At 49.3% G+C, this 20,199-nt stretch overlaps 7 protein-coding genes across 11 annotated transcripts in view; 3 read left to right on the forward strand and 4 right to left on the reverse strand.

Moving 5' to 3' along the window:
- Positions 1-7,300, reverse strand: part of LOC125948508 (probable Rho GTPase-activating protein CG5521) — a 12,215-nt gene extending 4,915 nt beyond the window's left edge. For 2 of the 3 annotated variants that reach the window (XM_049674652.1, XM_049674654.1), the window contains exons 1-4: positions 6,712-7,300; positions 5,407-5,517; positions 4,898-4,915; positions 1-4,136 (exon numbers count right to left, since the gene is read on the reverse strand). The exon at positions 1-4,136 is cut by the window's left edge and continues 888 nt beyond it. In XM_049674652.1, the coding sequence (XP_049530609.1) occupies positions 1-4,136; positions 4,898-4,915; positions 5,407-5,517; positions 6,712-6,817 (4,371 nt within the window). In that variant the 5' untranslated portion in view covers positions 6,818-7,300. The remainder of the gene's footprint in view (positions 4,137-4,897; positions 4,916-5,406; positions 5,518-6,711) is intronic. The other variant, XM_049674653.1, reaches the window with a different exon arrangement.
- A 299-nt stretch (positions 7,301-7,599) lies between these two features.
- LOC125948627 (uncharacterized) lies at positions 7,600-8,760 on the reverse strand. Its single transcript, XM_049674878.1, has 3 exons — positions 8,380-8,760; positions 8,209-8,305; positions 7,600-8,134 (listed from the first exon to the last, which is right to left on the reverse strand). The coding sequence occupies exons 1-3, from the start codon at positions 8,563-8,565 to the stop codon at positions 7,761-7,763; spliced, it is 657 nt and encodes a 218-aa protein (XP_049530835.1). The 5' UTR covers positions 8,566-8,760; the 3' UTR covers positions 7,600-7,760.
- A 602-nt stretch (positions 8,761-9,362) lies between these two features.
- On the forward strand, positions 9,363-10,859 carry LOC125948626 (uncharacterized). Its single transcript, XM_049674877.1, has 3 exons — positions 9,363-9,580; positions 10,194-10,290; positions 10,363-10,859. Exons 1-3 carry the CDS (start codon positions 9,407-9,409, stop codon positions 10,746-10,748), a joined length of 657 nt encoding a protein of 218 aa, XP_049530834.1. The 5' UTR covers positions 9,363-9,406; the 3' UTR covers positions 10,749-10,859.
- Positions 10,804-12,936, reverse strand: LOC125948575 (dimethyladenosine transferase 2, mitochondrial). Its single transcript, XM_049674784.1, has 3 exons — positions 11,738-12,936; positions 11,343-11,662; positions 10,804-11,257 (listed from the first exon to the last, which is right to left on the reverse strand). The coding sequence occupies exons 1-3, from the start codon at positions 12,500-12,502 to the stop codon at positions 10,879-10,881; spliced, it is 1,464 nt and encodes a 487-aa protein (XP_049530741.1). The 5' UTR covers positions 12,503-12,936; the 3' UTR covers positions 10,804-10,878.
- Positions 12,937-13,001: 65 nt separating this feature from the next.
- On the forward strand, positions 13,002-13,951 carry LOC125948623 (ER membrane protein complex subunit 7 homolog). Its single transcript, XM_049674874.1, has 2 exons — positions 13,002-13,636; positions 13,699-13,951. Exons 1-2 carry the CDS (start codon positions 13,061-13,063, stop codon positions 13,825-13,827), a joined length of 705 nt encoding a protein of 234 aa, XP_049530831.1. The 5' UTR covers positions 13,002-13,060; the 3' UTR covers positions 13,828-13,951.
- A 351-nt stretch (positions 13,952-14,302) lies between these two features.
- LOC125948568 (src substrate cortactin) lies at positions 14,303-17,166 on the reverse strand. 3 transcript variants are annotated; one of them, XM_049674776.1, is made up of 7 exons: positions 17,033-17,166; positions 16,211-16,955; positions 16,006-16,116; positions 15,507-15,764; positions 15,297-15,434; positions 14,808-15,218; positions 14,303-14,722 (listed from the first exon to the last, which is right to left on the reverse strand). In XM_049674776.1, exons 2-7 carry the CDS (start codon positions 16,778-16,780, stop codon positions 14,642-14,644), a joined length of 1,569 nt encoding a protein of 522 aa, XP_049530733.1. In that variant the 5' UTR covers positions 16,781-16,955; positions 17,033-17,166; the 3' UTR covers positions 14,303-14,641. The 3 variants fall into 3 exon arrangements, with proteins under 3 accessions (XP_049530733.1, XP_049530732.1, XP_049530734.1); XM_049674775.1 differs by having other exon boundaries at positions 14,808-15,221; XM_049674777.1 differs by lacking the exon at positions 16,006-16,116 and having other exon boundaries at positions 14,808-15,221.
- Positions 17,167-17,311: 145 nt separating this feature from the next.
- On the forward strand, positions 17,312-20,004 carry LOC125948539 (cell division cycle protein 16 homolog). The gene is made up of 4 exons (XM_049674727.1): positions 17,312-17,402; positions 17,454-17,560; positions 17,636-18,256; positions 18,329-20,004. Exons 2-4 carry the CDS (start codon positions 17,468-17,470, stop codon positions 19,880-19,882), a joined length of 2,268 nt encoding a protein of 755 aa, XP_049530684.1. The 5' UTR covers positions 17,312-17,402; positions 17,454-17,467; the 3' UTR covers positions 19,883-20,004.
- The last annotated feature ends 195 nt before the right edge of the window (positions 20,005-20,199 follow it).

Here is a 20,199-nt window from a genome sequence, read left to right on the forward strand (position 1 = left end):
ATCCACCGAGATGCTCGAGTCAAAGTCCTCGTCAGTGGTGAACAGCTTGATGCGCTCTCCATTCTGCAGTCCGGTGGCAATTTTGTACAGAATACGAAACACGGTCAGTATGAGCGGTTCCGTCGAATCGTGATGCTTCGGTTGTTGTAGTGTAGCGACGGAGAAGGACATACACAGCTCACCGAGCGTAAGCAGCAGCGACGTTAGTACCGTCTTATCCGTATCCTTCGGGTGCGGTACGTTGTGGATGTCAAGCGACAGGCAAACGGTGTCAATGATGAGCTGTGGCAACCGCTCGATCTGCTCAATTCTGTGGCCCTGTTCAGCACACAGCTTCAGTGTTTCCGATGCTAGCCGAGCGATCGTATGGTGCTTAAACTGAAGTGCCTGCAGGATCACTTGGAATGCTTCCCGGATTCGTGGATTGACCGCGACTGCTGGTTGCGATGATCGTTGTTGATGCGCTTCGCTAACGTGGTGTGGAACTTTTTGCGCAAATCGATGTCCATCGCTATTCACACCTGTTGCCGATGGCGCTGGATTTGTCAGATTTTGCAGTATCCACTGGCCAAGCGAGGCAATGGCAATGCACCGTGCCTTTGCCGTAGGTTCACGCCGTGCACAGCGTAAGACAACGTTCAGGACATGCTCTTGCAAATCGGGACACTCCATCAGATCGATATGCGGTTCGGACGGTTGCAGTACCGGCCCTGGTAGCGAGGTCCGTGGGAAACAAAGCAACGATCCCAGCAATCCCGCCACCTGTGCCCGTGGAGCGTGAGGGCCCGTTTCCGACGACGTTAGGACGACCGTAGCAGCGTGCACGAGGTCGAGCAGCAACAGTGTGTGACCCGGAAGAAGCAAACTCAGGAAGCGTGGCCCTCCCAGGTACCGTAGCGCCGTGTACGCCATCGCACGATCCTCTCCGGTGAGTGCCTGGTGAAGAGCATGATAGAACAGCGGTAGCTGATCGTTGCCGAGCAAGGCACCACTCTGCACGATCGTACAGAGCAGCTGCATTGCGTACAGCTTCCCCTGAGCGTACTGTGCGTCGAGTGCTAGTGCGCCGTAACACCAAGGAGCTACCAAAGCAATCGGTGGCACCAAATTAGCCGTACCCGGGAGTGGTGCAGGTAGTGGTACCGTTCCGGTACCTCCCTCGAGCGTAATGCCTTGGTTCATGCGAATTTTTATCAAACTCTCCGTCATGTTCACCAAATACTGGTAGACCTGAGCGTGCAGCTTTGGATTGAGAATCTTGTTTACGTCGCCAAGTGCACCGAGCATGCGGCGCCACATTATGGCTGCCACATCCGGTAACCATCCGCGAGCCGTACCACCAGCTAATATCGATCGTCGATCGGCCGACGATATGCCACCCATCGAGGTCGACGAACCTCCGAACGATTGTGGATCATCCTGGGTATCGATGCTGGAACTGTCGGCCGTGAGTGCATCTGCCAGCTGCATCGGTGAATCCTTGATCGAACCACTCTCGATTCCGCTCGAAGCCGTCGGAGAAGGACTGCGGGATCCACCCGTTCCTCCACCAACTACACCACGATGATGATAGCTACCGCCATCATCTTCGGCGCTCTTCTTTCCCGATGCATCTCCACCGGAGATCGGACGTACAGAATCCAGCGAAACAGCTCGCCGGCCAATACCAGCACCACCATTGCTAGTAGTAGCAGCAACACCAGCTCCTCCACTACTCAATATGGAGGTATCGTGACATTCGGAGAACGAAGCCATTTCCAAGTTCTCGCTGCTAATGCTCAGGAATGTGGACGTATTGGATAACATTCGCACGAAGGAGTGATCATTGGCCGCCGACGATTGCTGTTGATGTTCTCGACTAACGGTTCCGCTCGGACCACCACCATTACGAAGACGTCGACGTGCGCGTGATTTGCGGAATGGTGCCGCCAGCAAAAGGCTTCCCTCACTGTAACTTCGATTGAGTGACGGTGTTCCGGGTATGCTACTTCGACCGCCCGACGATAGCCGTGTGATCGGTCTTCCCTGATCATCGATCATTATATTTTTATTGCTTATACCTCGTTGGCCAGCACCACTTGACGAACCGCCAACCGCTCCGGTACCACCATGGCTTCCGTTCGCGAAGCTTATGTCCGTGGAAGTAGCGCCAGCAATGAAACCAGCGCCTGTCATTCCGGCACTAGCCGTACTAGCGCCCGTGATAGTCGCACCAGCCAGCGACGCCGTTGTCACCGTTGATCCGGTGGCGCCGCCACTTGCTGCTACCCAACCGGACGGTGTACCACGCTTCCGCTTTCCTTTCTGCTCCGCCAAACGATCCAGGGGCAGATCCGAGAGGTTGATGTTGTACACTTGCCGAGCGAGTACCCGAGTAAGCGTTTGCATCGTCTTATCCCACTCGACGATCAGCTCTTCGCGATGCGTTAGCGAGGAAAGCACCTTGAGAAAGCGATCCCAAAGCCCAGCATTCACGGGTACATTTGTGTGCGCTCGGATCCAGGTAACGATCAGAGTCTGGAAGATGGGTTGCGCCAGACGACCACCGAGATTGTTGCGCTTTGCGTTTGGTGGTGAGTTTTGCAGAATTACTGACGTCACCTGCAGCAGTACGAGCAGCAGCTGTTCCCAGGTTCGCGCTTCCATGCGCGTTTTCATCACCATCGTGCGATAGATATTGAGGACGCGCTTGCATATGTCCGTCTGCTCATCGAGCGGTGTCGCAAAACCGTCCGCGTTCGTCTTCGACTGAAAGTGCATGTTCAGATGGGCCGTGTTGACCATGAACACATTTACGGCGTTCGTCACAAACACCTGTAGCACGTTCTGCAGCCCAGCTCGAATGGAACCCTGACCATCCTTTGCGGGCATCATCGCGCCAAGGTACGAATCCGTGCGTAATCGCTGACTACCGGGACGGCCGGCACCGATCGTCGGTGGTGGCATTGTCTGCGGAGGCATCAAAGGATCACCGGAACTGGCGACAACCGGGAGTGTTTCGAGCTCCGGTTCTAGCAGGAAAGGCGGTGGTGGAATGCTGCTCATCCAATCCCGGTACACCGAGATGGCAATGCGCATCGCTTCGATTTGCGACTTCGAGGTAAAGGCCATCAGGAACGCTTGACGGTAGATTTCGTGCACAAAGTTAACCGTTTCTCGACTCGAGTACAGTACATCGCGTACCAGCTGTGTCTGGGTGTAGCCCAAGTGGCGTAGGTTCGATAGCAGGCTCGTATGATCCGATGCGACACCGGATGATCCACCAGCAGCGGACGCAGTGGACGTAGTTCCACTTCCTGATCCTGTTCCACCGAGCCCGCCAACCGTCGATGGTTCATCGTCGATCGAGAGAACCTGCTCGAGTTTGCTGCTAACGTGCCGTTCGTGTGTATACTTTGCAATCCAGATAACGAGAACCACCACACACGAGCTCATGACTTCTTCACGCTTCGAAACGTTACGCACGACCGGTAGATCGAGCTTTGGCTCGTACACCGACGTGCTGTAATCGAACGAGGGACAAAACACGGGCAGATACTGCTCGCGGAACTTGGTCAGCAGGAAGTTGAACGTTCTGATGTGACGCTGGGGACTGTTATCGCGCCATTTCAGACACCCGCAGGATTGCACCATGCAGTCGAGCAGTATTTCCAACCCATCGCGTGGATCCGGCGGTGCCGACCGTTCGCTCGAGCTGGGTGGAATGAGAGGCTGTATTTCGGGCGACTTGACCGGGTGCGTCGCGGACGTATCGTGAAACACTGAGCCGCCGAGTTCACCTTTGAGATTTGGATGATTAAGCAGATCGGTAGCGATGAACTCACTGTCACCCGGTATCGGTCCGATCACTTCGCGGCCCTTGCCTCGCAGTGGCACGCTCAAGCCCGGCACCAGCTCGGTGAACATTCCGTGCACAAAGGGCGGTGCATTGTCGCCCAGGGCTTGATACCAGAGTAGAAAATACTTGACACCTTCGCGGCGCAGCTTCACACTGTTGCCGTAGTGTAGCAGCTTCGCCAGTATGCGCCCAAGCGAGTGGCACTGCCATCGTCGCTGTACCAATTCCGGCAGTAGACATAGGATTTTACTCAACAACCATAACGATCCATCCAGTTCCTCGCGATGCGTTTTATGTACTGTGAGAACGGAAAAACAAGCAAAATGTATAAAATTTTAGTCAAAGTGGTCCCTTTCAGAGAATTGTTTTTTCGGCTTTTAAGTAACAACTGTCGCAACGGACAGCAAACACAATTCGAAAGACTACTATAAATTTAGAATGCATAAGAAATAAACTGCCCACAAACGGAAGTCAGCCTCACGCGCAAAACATTATTAATATTTCTTGAAAATCTTTATAAAAGATCACATAAACATATTTAACAGAATAATTTCACAAGCAATTTAGTTACACCAGTGACTTGAACTGCGCTCCAAAACTTGGAAAAACTATTGAATATACTGACGTACGCTAATTTGGCTTTTATGCATTTTCCAAACAAAAAACGTTTCTTTTGGAAAGAACAAATGATACAGTAATCCGTTTATGAGCAGCTGAATCAATGCCAATACAATGGTTTTTGTGCAAAAAAGACGGCATTATATATTGTTGTTAATCTGCATGTCACAATGTGGGTTAGCATTGTCCGGCTTTTTATCGCCGGAATCAGTCGAATAAAGTGCTGGAACAATAAAAGCGATGGTCGTACTCTATTATACTACTGTAGCAATTACCAAGCAAAAGCAGATGTGAAGAATTGATGAACATGTAAATCGACAGCATACAATTACAAAAGCAATGCATTGTCGAATAGAAAGATAGCGAAGTAGCGAAGCAAGAACATTACGAGTAGAAGCTAGAAGCAGCGGACCTACGGCGGTCCCATCAACCACAACTTACCAAGGTGAAAGGATAGTTCTGATAAGAGAAATTGGTTCGGTGCGAGTTTAGTTTTCGTTCATTCGTTCGATTACATTTCCAGGCAGTTAAATTTGATCCCGAAAGTCGTGTGTGGTGTGATGATACAGATAGTGGTAGAGGAAAAGAAGGTATCACCATTAAAAAATAATTGATTTAATTTAGGTAACCGGTTACCCTCCTCTTCTTCACCAGTGCCAGCAACGTAAACAAAACGAAACAATAGCTAGCGACGTGCACAATAGAGTGAATGCAGATACGTTCATTAAACAACCAGTCCGACTGTTTCGGACACATCGATACACGGAGCGAGAAACGCGGTCCCCAGATAGAACAGCAGGCGCCCCCGTTGGTCACGGAGTGGGTGTCAATATTTAAATTTTACATTTTTCTCGCGTAGGTGCCTGTGTCTCGTCAGAAGGCTGACATTTCCTATTACAGATCGGGTCAGTGTTCTCGTCTTGGACGATCCACGATGCGCGTTAACTTACCGCGTTGCTTAAGATTCGCTTCTGCCTGAACGAAGGTATCGTAGAGGATGTAGTAGACGTGGCTGTAATTAGCTTCGAACAGATTCTTCGCTTCGTCGCTGTCCACGTGCTCTGGAAAGAACAGAACGTAAGAAAATGGAATAAATGGCTACGAACGAAACGGTATTCAATTAACTTTCTCTCCCTCCCTCTTTCTTTCGATATGGTAAGAAGAATTAAGTTTGGCCATGGCTACGTTTTAGTTGTTTGGCTCAACAACGGATCAACAAAGGCACACCAACCGACACGCACTATGTGCAACGTGGGTGTTTACGGGGCGTGGGGGTGTTTCATGTTTTTCCCACCATATCCAGTCCTCTACCCCACCGGCAGTGGTAGCGCAGCAGCACAGCATGCCAATGCACACATGGCTCATGCATGATGAGGTGGGGCCATGAACTTGTGAAAGAAGAGCAAAACAAAAGTATTGTTTACAGTTCTCGCGATCTCACGAAACAACGAAACGATGGTCTACTACGATGCGGTTCACTTAGCTCGCCGAACATACTCCCCAGCTACACCTCACGCACACATCGTCCTACTACGATTGCAAGAGAGTGGGGAGCTGGGGGGAGTTGTTGGGTTGCTGGTTACGCCGTTCTCTTCGTCCGTTTCGTGCGTTCCGTTCGCTCAAGTCGTCGGCTCTTGCGTTCGACATGGCGATGGCCACGCATAGGCCAAAGTGGGTGTGGAGGGGGCACGCAAGGGAGCGACTACAAGTTTCCCACCCTCACGGACCCCTCCACACGTTATGCCGCCATTTCCGAAAGCGACGTCTTTCGCTCGCCTTTGCGTTACACTTCATCCAGCTCTAATTGTTTGGCAACGTGTGCTTGCTCCCGTGGCAGCGTGTGGTCTCCTGCGAAGCGAGAAAGCTGCGTGGCGGCTAGGAAGTGTAGGAGGGGAGTGCTGTTTGGTGATGGAGCCTCGAAGCGCGGCCCCAAACCTGTATCGCACCTACAGGTGTGATTCAGCATACACCACACACCCACCAACAAGCACACCTGCTCAACAAACGGGCTGCTTACCACCCACACCACATCCTAGTTCACGTACTCTGCACACGATGCGCATGCAAATTGAATATCACATAAAATCGCATCACCATGCCTGCTCAGATGCCTGAGGCTTCCGAATCGATCAACCAACAGACGGAGCCCCCTCCCCATTTGCGCCCCTCCGCGATGATCCCTTTTCTGTCCCGCCTGCCGAAGACATGTGGGGGGGGGGGGGGGGGGGAGAGAAGGGAGTTGCCACCGTGCTTACCGAGTATCGTTTTGAGGTGCCTTAAACGGGCGGCCGAATCTTTTTTGCTGTCTTGAATCTTTTGGGTCGACTTTTTCAGATCGATATTCGTCTTCTTGGTGAACATTGTGCGTCATCTGGGAATCTGCCTGTTGGCACGGTGCAAAATCGGAACCTTTTCCACTTCTCGTCCAAGCAGCAGCGCCACCGAGATGGTCGGGAGCAGGCAGGCGGGTTGTTGGTTGAGGTGGCACCACCGATTAGCACATCCACTTTCTGTTTGCCCGAGTATGAAGCCTACTAGGTTTTCTGTTACTAGTTACTACTGTTGGTGCTACTGGCACGACCGAGAAAACAAAAACAAATCCTTCATGATGGTCAGCAGACGGATTTTCTTCACACGCAGCACGACACAATTCCGAGCACACAAAGGAGAAACACATTGCTAGCACATTTCGCACAGCAGGACAGGATTCCTCTCCGTGTCCTGTGGGTGGGCTGGAGTTTCACTTTAAGTTAAATCACTTTTTGCACTACGCTAATTAAGATGCGCACGGTGGCCAGCACTTTTCGTCGTCCAGTTTTACCACACAAAAAACACGACGACGGCGAACGGCACACACACGCGATTCCTATGCACGCACGCACGCACGCGAGCACACACACGTTTACACTTATGGCCCACACAGCAGTAGCTTGAATTCTTATTCCACCGAAATATTTTCTCAGTGCTTCGCGTGGTGGAGTTTAAACTGACGGTTGCACAAACGCTGGTGGCGCAAAATCCATGTTACGGGACAGTCATCTTGAGATAACACGATGCGATGACTGAAAGGGGCGTACGCACGAACGAAGCTTTCCTGCTCAACCGACCGTCCTCGCGAATTACGCTGTAGTGTATTATTGGGGAAATGTATTCCCGTATCGTGTATGTGATAAGATGTTTTTATTCGTTATACTTATTACGCTAGTTGATTCATTCTTTTCTCTTTAACACAAGTCTAGTCTCTACCTGGAGCTCTAGCTCCGGTTTCATATAGTTGAATATTGTACCTGCTCTACGAATGCACTTAAGGCGTGAAATTAAGAGCACTATTCGTTAGCTGACTAGTTGGAGCAGCGCTGGAACCTAATTTGTTCACTTTCTCCAGAGTAGCTAGCATGGTCTTGTTCAAATTCACGTCCGAAATGTTGACGCACTCCAGCTCGTGCGTTCTCTCATTGATACCTACGACCAGCTTGATTCCGGCAATATCACACAGCCTGTGTTCCTGGTTTAGTACGGCACACTGATTCTGGAACATCACCTGGCCATCAGGGCATCGGTTGGGTACGCATCGTGGATATTTGCCATTCGGTTCGATGTACACCATTTGGCCAGATTCGCAGTTTCCCTTCGTGTACAGCTGATAACAACGCTGCGAACTCGGATGGTAAATGTAAGCTAGACGAAACAGAATAAAAATTAGGATTAGCAGTCTGCTCAGGGCTCTGTTGAACATGCGTAGCTTTACATACTCGGTTTGCAATCACACACCCAATCGCTCTCGTGATCTCCTGGGTAGAAAATTTCATCCTCTGCGCATCCTCCAGGGATGTAGATGGGAGTACGGTTCTACAACGAAACGAATTTAGTCAAACGACGACACTGGACGCTCGCGTTATCGCCTGTTGATACGGAATACATACTCGAGCATTTTGTTTTGATTCGATGCCCGACTGTTCGGCAGGATATGCAAAGAGGTCAGTCGTCGAGTTGCGTGTGTTCCGTGCCTCGCCGGTCCCAGCAGGCAAAGCCATCCCGTGAGCGATAAGAAGTCCGAGCAGGCAAACCGTCGCGACTCCGATGTCCGAAATTTGACCCTGTATCGCCATAGCCTCGATGGTAGATCGCAGCCTCCTTAGCTAGATCGCTGGAGAACGTAGTAGATTATCCCGCCCGGTGCGCTGATATGTGTGAGCGTAACGAAACTCGGATTAAAAGCAAGGGAGACCACTTAAGCGAAAGTGTTTCTTGCGGAAGCTTCCTACTTGCTCGCTCGGCTAGTGCCACCAAAGTACTGGGGCCACGATCGCTGAGTTCGAGAGGCTGTGGAGCCCGACGAAGAACGATGCCGCCTGATGGAGCCAACTAATGGTTGGCGGGAAAGAGAACGAACGTAGTAGCCGGTGCGCGCGAACAGAACGGAAGGCGCCATCGGACGAGAGACAACGAGAAATACGAGTTTCCTATCTCGTCGTCGACTCCTCCGGCGGGGGAAAACCCCCGCCAGTGATGCAGTTATTCTCCTTGTATGCGTACTGGCTAGAGCTGATGATCGTGTGTTGAGGCGGGTTCGCACAGCAAGATGTGTTCCTGCTCGACGACCTTCACAATACCGGACGGTACCGACGTCATCACTGCCGAAGATGAACCGGAGATGGCCATCGATCGAGGTCAACAGAAAGTTTTTTGTCTGAAGACAAGTTATTTTCTAAATAAATCCATTGAACTTGAAGACATGTTTGCCAAAATCTTATCCATAAAAATCCCAAATCGGATAAGTAGTAGTAAAGAAACGGCTGAGAAGCAGCAACAGATGAGATTCGAGAAAGAGATGGTGGGGAGGAGGGACAATAGCAGCACATCTGAAATCGTGATCCTCGATTGATTGAATCTTGATCGTGCAGTAAGCCGGATCTCTTTCGGTTGTTCAGTCGCGCTCTGATCGGAAAGATGGATGGAAGGAAGACGATGGGGTTAAAGAGTCTTATCACTTGTGCGGCGATTGCCGGATTGGCGGTCGTGCAAACGCTGCCCAGCACTGAGCCCGGAAAGCCACGAGTGCAGGAGGAAATCTTTGGTTTTCCGGCCGATGAACAGATCAGCTACTATCTACAGAATGCACGGGTAAGTACCGGCCATCCGGAATCCCCCTATCTTGTCGATGGCGCATCGTCCTGCGTCGAAAACTGTCGTTTGCGTTTTGCGCCTGACTTGCGGAAGGTTCAAAAGTTATCAAGTGTTTTGGCTTTTGATTCAACTATTATTGCCGCGCTACCAATAGGAGGAAAATTACACCAGTGAAGCATGTTCTCGAGGGCAAAGCGTTAGGTTCACCCCCGGACCCTCGGGGGCAGTTTGAAGATGATCGCCGACAGGGACATACGAGTTCGGACAGTTTTTGACGCTAATAAAACGACAAACCGGTCTTTTCAGACTAACGCAAACTTTGAGCCAACTCGCGACCTGATACAACTCATGCGTACCGTTAGCCTTGTCGGAACCATTTCATATGTGTGTTCGTAGCGATTGAAAATCACTTCGAACAAACGAACCGACATCATTGTGCGTCCGCCAATCTGATACGCGCTCCATTTTAATGCGGTTGAGAGCCGTTGATACACGATTACTGGACCGGGGATTTTCGGATCGGTTGGAAATCCACAAATATGTTTGTCTATCGGAGACAAACAACACAAACATCTTCCAGAGTGATACTGATCCTCTTATTGTTTTGCAGAATCGTACACCGATCTTTGTGCCCGGTAAATGCGCGGACAATGAAATACTTTATCCCGGTGATCACGAATCGGACTGGGTATGCGATTGTCGACCAGGTACCGTCTCCGCTAACCATTTGCCGATGTGGAACTGCTAATGAGCGCGATTATGTTTTTCCCATTTTTCAGGACACGTATACTACCCCCAGATGAACAAATGTTACCCTCTGTTTATGCAAGGTTTTTGCAAACCCGGCGAGTATGTCGATGTAATGCGACCGTCAATGATAGTGAACTGCACGACGAATGTGTGCTCTGGCCAGAACATGGTACCCTATGATGGAAAGTGCGTCGAGCTGAATCGCCACAACCGGATTTGTAAGCGCGTTGGTCGTGTCTACTGGGTGATTGGTGTTAATGCGACCACACTAGAGCTGGGCTGTGTCCCACCGGATGCTACCACGATGCTGCACCGGGTCAACGGCGAAGAAGGCGAAGACGAAGAGCCGATACAATTCGAAGGAGCGAACCGCTGCTCAAATGGAACACGCACCAAGTATGAAGGGTTGTGTTAGTCCCCCCGGGTTGGGAGAATTTGTTTGAGAAGTTTTAACTTCCCCTAGCGGTGGCAGTTTTTAGACATGGTTTTGAAATAAAACAAACATACGATAGGCAGATAGCTGGTACGATACTATTGTACATAATTTAACTTTTTCTCATACGCACTTTCGGTATGGGTGTCGCCATTACATCATCCGGTGCATCGACTAGGGTATCCTCTTCCTCAACTAAACGGCGTAACGAGCGCTGTTTGGGTTTTTGGCTTTCAACTGCCTGCACGAATGGGGATTGGTGGAACTCGGACCAGTTGATGAACTCGTTGAACAGTGTCAGCACTTGCGATGGAGTCAGTTCGCCAAATTCCGTGTAGATTGTCATTTTCTCTAGATAATCATTCGCAGCCAAAGGAACCGACTTCACCAGCTGGCATGGTAGCGTAACAGGTGGTTTTTTGTCCTTCTCCTGTGATTTCGCGTAGTTCGAGTTCATTATTAGCCGTGCACCAGAATTCGGTATCCAGTGTCTGTAATTAAAAAAAAAAACAAGATTGTAGGAAGGGATGGGCTGATATCTACCGTCGTCTGCATTCCCGTAGCTCTACCACTTACTCTAGAGTGGGTATAATACGATTCTTTCTGCTTACGAAATGCTGTGTCACGAAAGAAGCGAATAGAGCCAAGTTATCCGGTGGCAGATATTCGTACAGATTTTTACGAGGCATTATCTTAACCAGATACCATTCGTCGGTACCATCTTGTAGTAGTTTTTGGTGTAGCGTTCGGAGCTTTTTCGTGTTGCTACCATGAAACCAAGGCACTAAATGGCGCCGGGGAATGGTACCGATCAGTTCATGCTCAAAGTATGTCTGAAACACGATGGTACCACCACGGTACAGCTTGTATCCGGATTCTTTCGTCGATGCAATATGCTAGGGGGAAAGGTAAGAAAAAGATTCACGAATAATATTACTGCTTACACAACATCGCAGTGCATTGTTACTCACCGAAAAAAGAAGGGGCGACATGACCAGAATCATCTCATAGCGACCGAGCGAGTAAAACTCATTCTGATACGTTATTGAGTTCATAAGATACCGCAGGAACTTGATGGAACCAATGACCGAAAAGAGACGAAAATTCACCTCATCCTGCCACCGGCGTTTGTGTGGTAGATCATTCAACAGATTAGCTGCCCGCTGCCCTCCATCGAAGCTGTCCAAGTATGCCAGGCGCCACACACCGTTAAAATCCGCTTTCCGAAAAGCATCGTCCGGTAAGCCGAGGGTTTTCAGCCGAGACTCGAAACAGGACTCCGTTTCGTATACTCGCAGGTTTTGTTTGTGTTTCTTCAATAGCTCGGAAGTTAGCAAACCTGGACCGGGATTCACTTCTACTAGCAGTCGATCTGCCGGCAGATCTCGAGTTAAAACGTCGGCTACTTGCTGAGAGACCGATCGGTCGGCTATGTAGAATCGTTCCGTGTTTTGGCTGCACTTGCGGAGCAAGTTCGGTGGAAAGAGACTCAACACAGAGGCATCCCTGGCCTGGAAGTAATCCTGGACGTCTTTAGGAACGGTCACAGGATCGGCAACCGTCGTCGAGGCGGTGGTGTCCGCTGTTCGCAGTTTTTTGGTGCGTGTAGTTTTTGCATTTTCCTTCAGGACTTTAGTGGCCAATGAACGGTGGGTAGCAAGACGACGACCAAACACAGTACTGCACAATAATCGACAAAAAATCCCGTGGCTGTTCATTGCGATCACAGCGATCATTCATCGCAAATTACCGGCTACTAAGGCCACATGCCCAAATTTCAGTATTTTTCAATGACTGTTGGACAGTTTCTGTTACTTTTACTGTTGTTTCTGTTAATCTTCTTGTTTGGCAATTATTTTTCTGTGCGGATGTTCCGGATGTAAAATGAATTAGAGAGACCTTGCCGTGAGCTTCAGGCTGGAAAGAGAATTCGATCGTTAACGAATGCTTGCAAAATCGCGATCCTTAAAACTTGCCGGTTTCCGAGGGTTTTGTTTCCGTGACTTCCGTGATCTCTGGCACAGATTTTTGTACACTCTGGGGTTGATTGAGAGCTGGTTTCGTTGGTGTCGTAAAAGAATTTAGACTCCTTCTTCGTGGTTTCAGAAAATCTAAACCGAATCGCTGAAATCGCGCAAAACTGTTTTCCACTTTTTTACAGCGAACTCGAGTTTCTAACCTCAAAGCAACAACAACGACGCAGGGTTGTAGCCCATTGTTTTGGTTTGACATTGCCTTGTGACTTCTGGCGTGATTGCTGAAAAAGGGTGAAAAATCGCGAATATTTAGTGAAAATGAAGAGTTTTACACTTTTTAGCGCAGCTTTATTACTGACTATCGCCGGACAGGCGGTTTCCGGAGACAATGGAATGAAGGAATTCGATGAAACCGTCCGGTACGCCATCGAAGGCAAGGTATACCCGCCGGAACTGTACGGGGATGCTGATTTGACCTGGCAGCTGGACACACAGATATCGATTAACGGTGGCGAATACAAAGGATTCCTGCGGGAGGATGGCACGTTCGTCATTAGCTCTGTCCCCTCCGGAAGCTATGTGGTCGAAATTATCAATTCCGACTATTACTACGAACCCCTGCGCGTAGAGATCAACCCGAAGGGCAAGTTCCGGGCTCGGAAACTCAACTACGTGCAACCGGCCCAGGTTCTACAAATGCCGTATCCCCTGAAGCTGAAGGCCCTCACGCGCTTCAGATACTTCCAGCAGCGCGAACAGTGGAAAATTACCGACTTCCTGTTTAACCCGATGGTGCTGATGATGATACTGCCCCTGGGCATTATGCTGATTTTGCCGAAAATCATGAGTGATCCGGAAACCAAAAAGGAAATGGAAAATCTCAACCTTTCAAAGGTACACCATCAATCTGGAGTTGGAGATTCCTATGGGTGATATAATCGAGTTTCTTCTTTCAGATGACGAACGAAATGCCCGAGTTCAGTGAAATGATCACCTCTTATCTTACGGGCAGGAAGGATCCCGCCCCTGGTACCAGTGCACCCGAAGAGAAAACCAAATCTAAGCAAAGCAAAAAGAAAAATTAATCACACGTTTAGCGGGCCAGAGTTGGCGTCATCTAGTGAAAAGGAATTCTTTTGTGGGTTTTAGTCAATACCAGGGTAACGCCAGGAGAGAAATAAAACGGGGAAACCCTTTCTGAAACATGTACCGCTTCCACTTGTCTTGTCTTCAAGCATCATGTGGTAGTGAATCTATTTGCTCCTTTTTCCGCCGTCGACGCCGAGCAATCAATTTTCGTTTATTATTTCCTATTTCCGTCGTAACATACTCCAGTATAAGCACCAGAGTTAATGATTTCAGCAGAACGAAATGACTAAAATTGTGTGAGTGCTACGAAGAGGGTGCAATATCGTAACTTTCGGTGGATGCGTCTCCGTCGATTATGAAATTTGAATTACCTGGGAAAATTGGAACGCGTTGTGATCAGGATAATTTGTTCAACATGGTTAACAGTTTCACTATTCTATGATCAATCTTGGCAGTAGGTTTAGTCAATGATTAGCAGAAAGAAAAAAATATATATAATACTTCTATTAAATCGCCCTTTAATACATCATGCGCCTCTTAATTGTGGCTGTAAATGAATAATCAAAATCTAAAAAAATACCGTTCAAAAACTAATGACTATGGAGTACGGAAGAACAAGTTTCTTGTAAAAAAAAGTAAAATGCGTTAAAAGGAATGCTCAGCATCTTCGCCATCGTGACAACAAAAGGCTCATCGAGGATATTGTGGTTGAATGGGGAAATGATGATAGTTACTAGAGTTCGAAGTTAATATTGAGCCACTTTTGAGCAGTAAACGATCGGAGGTTTCGTAGCAATTTGCCTTCAGCGCCTACTGTAGCAGTTGCACGTAATTGGCTGGGAAAAGGCCGTACTTGTTGTTGCACCAACCGCGCCACCAACCTTCATCGATCTGGAACGAAACAAATTTCGGAACCGGTAAGCATCATTTCCACGCCCTTCCACGTCTCTAATCCCGCATGCAAATCCATGCTCACCATTTCGATATGCGTTATCTTATCGTCCGGATCGAACGAAATTTCATCGTCCGCTGCAGCCTGATAGTCATACAAGGCTATCGCTTGTATGCCAGGATTGTCAGGCGACAGCACAAACTCTTCCACTTCCTCCGCTTCCGGTTGGCTGCTCGTGACCGGCTGAGGAGTGTGCGGAACTGTTGGCTCTGTTTCAGTCGTTTCTACTACCGTCGCCGTATACGAGGTGCGTGCTACGGGCGATGGTTCTGCAATCGGTGCTGCTGGTGCTGGAGCTGGTTCTGGCTCAGGATCAGCCACTGCTTCTTGTGGTGCTGCCGCATTGGCAACCGGCACAATCGGTTCACTAGTCGGTATAACGTCAGGTTGCACAAACTTCCGTGTTTCGTCCGTTTTCGGTAGCACGATAGGGTCCTTCTGCGAATAAATCAGAAGTTGATTTGAACTGATCCGACCGTTTCAGATGCTTGCCTTTCGGTCGTTACTGCTTACCCTTGTCTTGTCCGGTGTATCAGCTGCTTGTGGTTTATTAAAGTTGTTTATGGCGCTACTGACACCGGTCTCTCTACCCGTATTGATTGGACCCTTTCGTTCCGGTTTCTTGGGTTCCGTCGATTCAGATGAATAGTTCTATCGGGATGAAATGAAATTAGACGATGAACATAGTCTATGGCCCTCACGAGCAAACGGCATGGTACTTACCACACGTTTGGCAGCCTCTTCGCGATCTCGACGATCCTTTTCCTCACGTAAACGCTTCTGCTCTTCGGCAGCCTTGCGTGCTTCTTCCTCGGCCGTTGCCGCAAAGTTTTCAAACTTAGCTCGCAGGTTCGACGGTTTGGCCGATCCGATGTCCGGCTTCGTTTTGGAATAATTTGTACCAATCTTATCCTGCTCCTGAAATCCAACGGCCGATTTGTCCATTCGATCGTTCTGCACACCAAACTTGCCGCCGAATCCCTGGAAAAGGGCAACACAGGCGGTTAGGTTGCTGATAGGTCATTTTGATGCAAACCGAACGACAGTGCAGAGGGATTAACCGACTAGTACGTGCGAAAGCTCTAGAGAATTTGCAGTGGAAGCGTCCGTGATAAAAACCAACACCAGCAAGAGCAAACATCAGCCCAACACCAGCCCAACTCCAACACAAGCCGATAACGGGATGCGGTCATCCCGACTGACGAACAAATACATTACTCACAATTTTATGATCGAGCTGGCTTTCGTGCAATTGCGGTTTCTCGACATGGTCCCAACCTAAGGCCGATTTGTCCTTTCGGTCGCTCTGGACACCAAACTTTCCTCCGAAGCCCTAGCGGCCAAGATGATCAGTTCCATTATGTCGTGTCTTGTCTTCCCACTATAACTGTCCCTAGTAACCGTAACCACGCCCTTGGCCTACTTACCACTTTGTGATCAACCTGGCTCTCGTGTTTCTGTGGCGCCTCCAGATGATCCCAACCGACGGCCGACTTGTCCTGGCGGTCCTGCTGCACACCGAATTTGCCACCAAAGCCCGTCTTGTAATCCTTCTGGGATTCGTGCTTGTCCACCTTCTCGACATGATCCCAACCGAGGGCCGATTGGTCCACACGATCCTTCTGTACTCCAAACTTGCCACCGAATCCGGAAGCGTAGTCTTTCTGCGACGCGTGCTTTTCCACCTTTTCGATGTGCTCGTGCCCGACGGCCGACTTGTCCATCCGGTCCTTCTCCACCCCGAACTTACCGCCGTAACCGTGAGACGCTTTCGGTCCTTCCAGGCGCTTCTTCTCCGCATCCGCCTGCTCGGTTTCGTGGCGCAGCTGATGCATATCGATAGCCGCCGCACTGCGGCCACTGCCCTCGATGGTTTTCGAGCCCCAGCGCTGTTCCTGTTCGCTGACATCGTTCACAAAGTCCGGATCTGTCTCCCAATCGTCATCCTCTGCACCTTGGCCCGCATCGATATCTCGGCCTGCCGTTGATTTCCACATTTTTGCTCTTGTAAGCCTGTTGCACCACACTCTGGGCGGTGGTTCCTCTGTTTACGGTGAACAGCTCTCGTTGCCTTATCGCTTCTGCTGACTCACCTCTTTTGCCGAACCCGAACAACCCGATCCGTGGCAAACCGTGGAACCGGCAGGAACTGTTGTATGTTTTATTTAGAAACTGCAGGTAACGCGATTGTAGACTGTTATAGATTACCTATATACTATAGATTACCCTAATGTTTGACTATAAATTACCTTAAACAATCACAATTAGACTAACTGTCGCAAGCGGACGGTCTGAACGATCGAGAACGAAATCCGCAAAAACGACCGCGACAAGTTCCGAAGTTTTTTACACTTTCCCGGCCTGATTTTCCAACGGGAACGACGGTGGGAGTTGCAAATGACTCTGATTTTTCTTATCTTTCTTTTTTATCACAAAATACAGTAAATACAGTACAAAAAACTTAAAAATTTCTGTTTTTTACAGAGAACTTGAACTTGATAGCACCATTCGCAGCAACCCTGGCAAACAGTGCATTTGAGCAAAAATGAGCAAAAATGAGCAAAAGTAAGCAAAAATGAGCACAACCGGCAACAGAAAAAATCCGGCTTCATTCCTAGCGTAAGTTCCGTTTTTACACTTTTTCGAAAGAATTTAACCGTTTTAGGATAGTTTTAGAATATACCATGAGGACGGACACATCCACACGCAGTTCGGATGGCCAAGAGCTGGTCGATGTCGATAGTTATCGCGCGATAGTGAAACAAGCGACGGAATTGGTAAGCGTAAACAAACGGTTGTTTGGTGTTTGGCCCGCGCTAAAACTTGGTTATCCTGGGTATGTTCCTTTTCAGCGTCGCTTTAAAACTGCCCTGTTCTGGGCCGAGAAGGTCACTGTCCTCAGCAACGACGATCCGCGCGATGTGTACTGGGAGGCACAGTGTATGTTTCACCTGCGGGAGTACCAACGGGCTGCGAAGATCATCTGTAGTCGGGAGCTGGAGAAACGCAACCTACTCTGCCAGTATCTGGCCGCCGAGTGTATGACCGAGGCGAAGCAGTACCAGGCCGCGCTGGATATCCTAAGCTCGGTGGATAGTGAAACGCTTTCCGTGGCCACCACAACGGTGCGCGATGAGGGCACGGATGGATCGGAAATCACCGGTGGTCTTGGATACGATGAGCCAAACAGGAACGAAATCTTGGCCTCGGTGTACTACCTCAAGGGCAAGGTGCTAGAAGCCATGGACAACCGTTCACTAGCGATGGATTGCTACGTACAGGCCTTGAACAAATCGGTATACTGCACGGAAGCGCTCGATGCCCTCGTGCAGCACGATATGCTGATGGCTTGGGAGGAAAAGGAGCTTCTGCAGCATATTCTAGGGCCCCAGCAATCCATGGAACCAGAGCGAAAGATTCTGAAGCGGCTCTATGAGAGCAAGTTGAAGAAATACTACGAATCGATTGTTCCGGTAAGACCCGTATCTCTTCTATTCCTAGAGCACCGGCTCCGACTAACCTGAACCTGTATTCTCTCATTTAAGCTAACGAACCCTGAGCAAACGCCTACCCTGCCCGGGAATCCCATTATATGGCAGGAGTTGAAGGAAAAGATGAAAAATAGTAAAAATACGGATTTTTCTAGGACATCGAAGAGCTTCTTAACACCGAGGCAAAAGTCAGAACAGACCAAAATTATGTCGCCGGCGAAAAAGCTTCTGGAAGATATTAAAAACACTCCATCGTATCTCATTCATACGTCGCTTACGAGAGCCTCGCTACTGGGAGGTGGCGGATTTTCCGGCGGTTCCACAGCGCTGGGTGATACGGGAATAGCGAATAACTCGACCCGCAAAGAAACCCCCATTCGGTTCACCTATCCACTAACAAGCGTCACTGGAGCGAGTGGCATTCCGTATGCTCAATGTATGAGTAAGCTGGAGAACAGCATCGATCTCTTGACGGCCGAGGCGGAGCAATATTTCTATCGAAGTGACTACAAACGGTGCATGAAAATACTGGATGCCATCCTGAAACGCGATCCGTACCACAGGCGAGCGCTAACGGTTCAAATTGGCTGCTTGGCGGAAACGCGCGCTATCAACAAGCTGTTCTACGTCGCGCACAAGCTAGTAGACTTCTATCCAGATGATGCAATCTCGTGGTATGCCGTCGGTTCCTACTACGACCTCGTCGGCAAGAGTGATCATGCCCGTCGCTATCTCTCCAAGGCGACCTCACTGGACCGCCTATTCGGTCCGGCATGGTTGGCGTATGGTCATTCGTTTGCGAAGGAAAACGAACACGATCAAGCAATGGCAGCCTACTTTAAGGCTACGCAGCTGATGCGAGGATGTCACCTTCCTTTGCTGTATATCGGTGTTGAGTGTGGCCTAACGAAGAACCCGGAGATGGCGGAAAAGTTTTTCTACCAAGCGATGACGATTGCTCCACTCGATGTGTACGTGTTGCATGAGCTAGGCGTCATTAAGTTTGAAAACGAACAGTACGAGAGCGCCGAGCAGGTACTGCGCAACACGCTCGATATGGTGCGCAGTTTGTCGAAGCAAAACGGTGAGCATCTATCCGTGCGCTGGGAGGCTGTGCTGAACAACCTTGGTCACTGTTGCCGAAAGAACAAGAAGTACGACGAAGCGCTGGAGTACCATCGCTGGGCGTTGTCGCTGAATCCGCTTAACGCCAAAACATTCACCGCGATCGGGTTCGTGCAGGCACTTACCGGACAGCTGAGCGATGCGGTTGATTCATTCCATAAAAGTTTATCCCTCAAGCGGGACGATGTGTTTACCACCACGCTACTGAAGCAGGTCATTGAGGATTTGGCGGAGGAGCAGGATGTACCGTTCTTTTCCCTGGAAAGTGCCGATGATGAGGAGAACGTCGACAAGGATGGCACGACGGTGGAGGATGAAATGTCAGTGAACTCGGTTGAAAAGCCGTCCAATGTTCGGCCTCATCCAATTGCTACGGATAACGTTCTCTTACCGAGTCGGGTAAAGTTGCGATTCGATGAGTGTGACTCGAATGTGTCCGCACTAAGCGATACGAGTGCCGATGATATGAGCATGGATATTTAGGATGGGTATTGCTGCAAGCATGTCTTTGGTTATCGATTCCGATCGCCGAGACTCTCGTTGTTTGATGTATTATACTATTGCTTAATATCCAATAGAGTGTGAAATACAAAGTCATGTTGATCATTTATATCTATGCCGATGACTGTTCTTTAAACCTAATTTTTTTAGTTATGACGAACGGATGAATAAGACGCTCCAGGGCATCGCTAGCGATAAGTATGTAAGAGGACTTGTGTATAAATTATTTATTTCTCTTTTGCGTGATTATTAGAAGAAGAAAAAAAACAGACATTCACCCATGCGGGAACCATAAGTGA

This window comes from Anopheles darlingi, chromosome 2 (genome assembly GCF_943734745.1).
Source record: "Anopheles darlingi chromosome 2, idAnoDarlMG_H_01, whole genome shotgun sequence".
In the NCBI taxonomy this organism is placed as follows: Eukaryota; Metazoa; Arthropoda; class Insecta; order Diptera; family Culicidae; genus Anopheles; species Anopheles darlingi.

What these genes read in the sequence shown, in the direction of transcription:
- LOC125948627 (XM_049674878.1), bottom strand. Translation starts at nt 8,565, where the DNA reads ATGGCGATACAGGGTCAAATTTCGGACATCGGAGTCGCGACGGTTTGC. An exon ending in AATCAAAACAAAATGCTCGA is followed by an intron (nt 8,306 to 8,379) that starts GTATGTATTCCG and finishes GTTTCGTTGTAG; the next exon opens with AACCGTACTCCCATCTACAT. An exon ending in GGTGTGTGATTGCAAACCGA is followed by an intron (nt 8,135 to 8,208) that starts GTATGTAAAGCT and finishes TGTTTCGTCTAG; the next exon opens with CTTACATTTACCATCCGAGT.
- LOC125948626 (XM_049674877.1), top strand. Translation starts at nt 9,407, where the DNA reads ATGGATGGAAGGAAGACGATGGGGTTAAAGAGTCTTATCACTTGTGCG. An exon ending in ACTATCTACAGAATGCACGG is followed by an intron (nt 9,581 to 10,193) that starts GTAAGTACCGGC and finishes ATTGTTTTGCAG; the next exon opens with AATCGTACACCGATCTTTGT. An exon ending in GGTATGCGATTGTCGACCAG is followed by an intron (nt 10,291 to 10,362) that starts GTACCGTCTCCG and finishes CCCATTTTTCAG; the next exon opens with GACACGTATACTACCCCCAG.
- LOC125948575 (XM_049674784.1), bottom strand. Translation starts at nt 12,502, where the DNA reads ATGATCGCTGTGATCGCAATGAACAGCCACGGGATTTTTTGTCGATTA. An exon ending in TGTCGCCCCTTCTTTTTTCG is followed by an intron (nt 11,663 to 11,737) that starts GTGAGTAACAAT and finishes CTTTCCCCCTAG; the next exon opens with CATATTGCATCGACGAAAGA. An exon ending in CGTATTATACCCACTCTAGA is followed by an intron (nt 11,258 to 11,342) that starts GTAAGTGGTAGA and finishes TTTTAATTACAG; the next exon opens with ACACTGGATACCGAATTCTG.
- LOC125948623 (XM_049674874.1), top strand. Translation starts at nt 13,061, where the DNA reads ATGAAGAGTTTTACACTTTTTAGCGCAGCTTTATTACTGACTATCGCC. An exon ending in AAAATCTCAACCTTTCAAAG is followed by an intron (nt 13,637 to 13,698) that starts GTACACCATCAA and finishes TTCTTCTTTCAG; the next exon opens with ATGACGAACGAAATGCCCGA.
- LOC125948568 (XM_049674775.1), bottom strand. Translation starts at nt 16,780, where the DNA reads ATGTGGAAATCAACGGCAGGCCGAGATATCGATGCGGGCCAAGGTGCA. An exon ending in AAGAGGCTGCCAAACGTGTG is followed by an intron (nt 15,435 to 15,506) that starts GTAAGTACCATG and finishes TCATCCCGATAG; the next exon opens with AACTATTCATCTGAATCGAC. An exon ending in ATACACCGGACAAGACAAGG is followed by an intron (nt 15,222 to 15,296) that starts GTAAGCAGTAAC and finishes ATTTATTCGCAG; the next exon opens with AAGGACCCTATCGTGCTACC.
- LOC125948539 (XM_049674727.1), top strand. Translation starts at nt 17,468, where the DNA reads ATGAGGACGGACACATCCACACGCAGTTCGGATGGCCAAGAGCTGGTC. An exon ending in TGAAACAAGCGACGGAATTG is followed by an intron (nt 17,561 to 17,635) that starts GTAAGCGTAAAC and finishes GTTCCTTTTCAG; the next exon opens with CGTCGCTTTAAAACTGCCCT. An exon ending in ACTACGAATCGATTGTTCCG is followed by an intron (nt 18,257 to 18,328) that starts GTAAGACCCGTA and finishes CTCTCATTTAAG; the next exon opens with CTAACGAACCCTGAGCAAAC.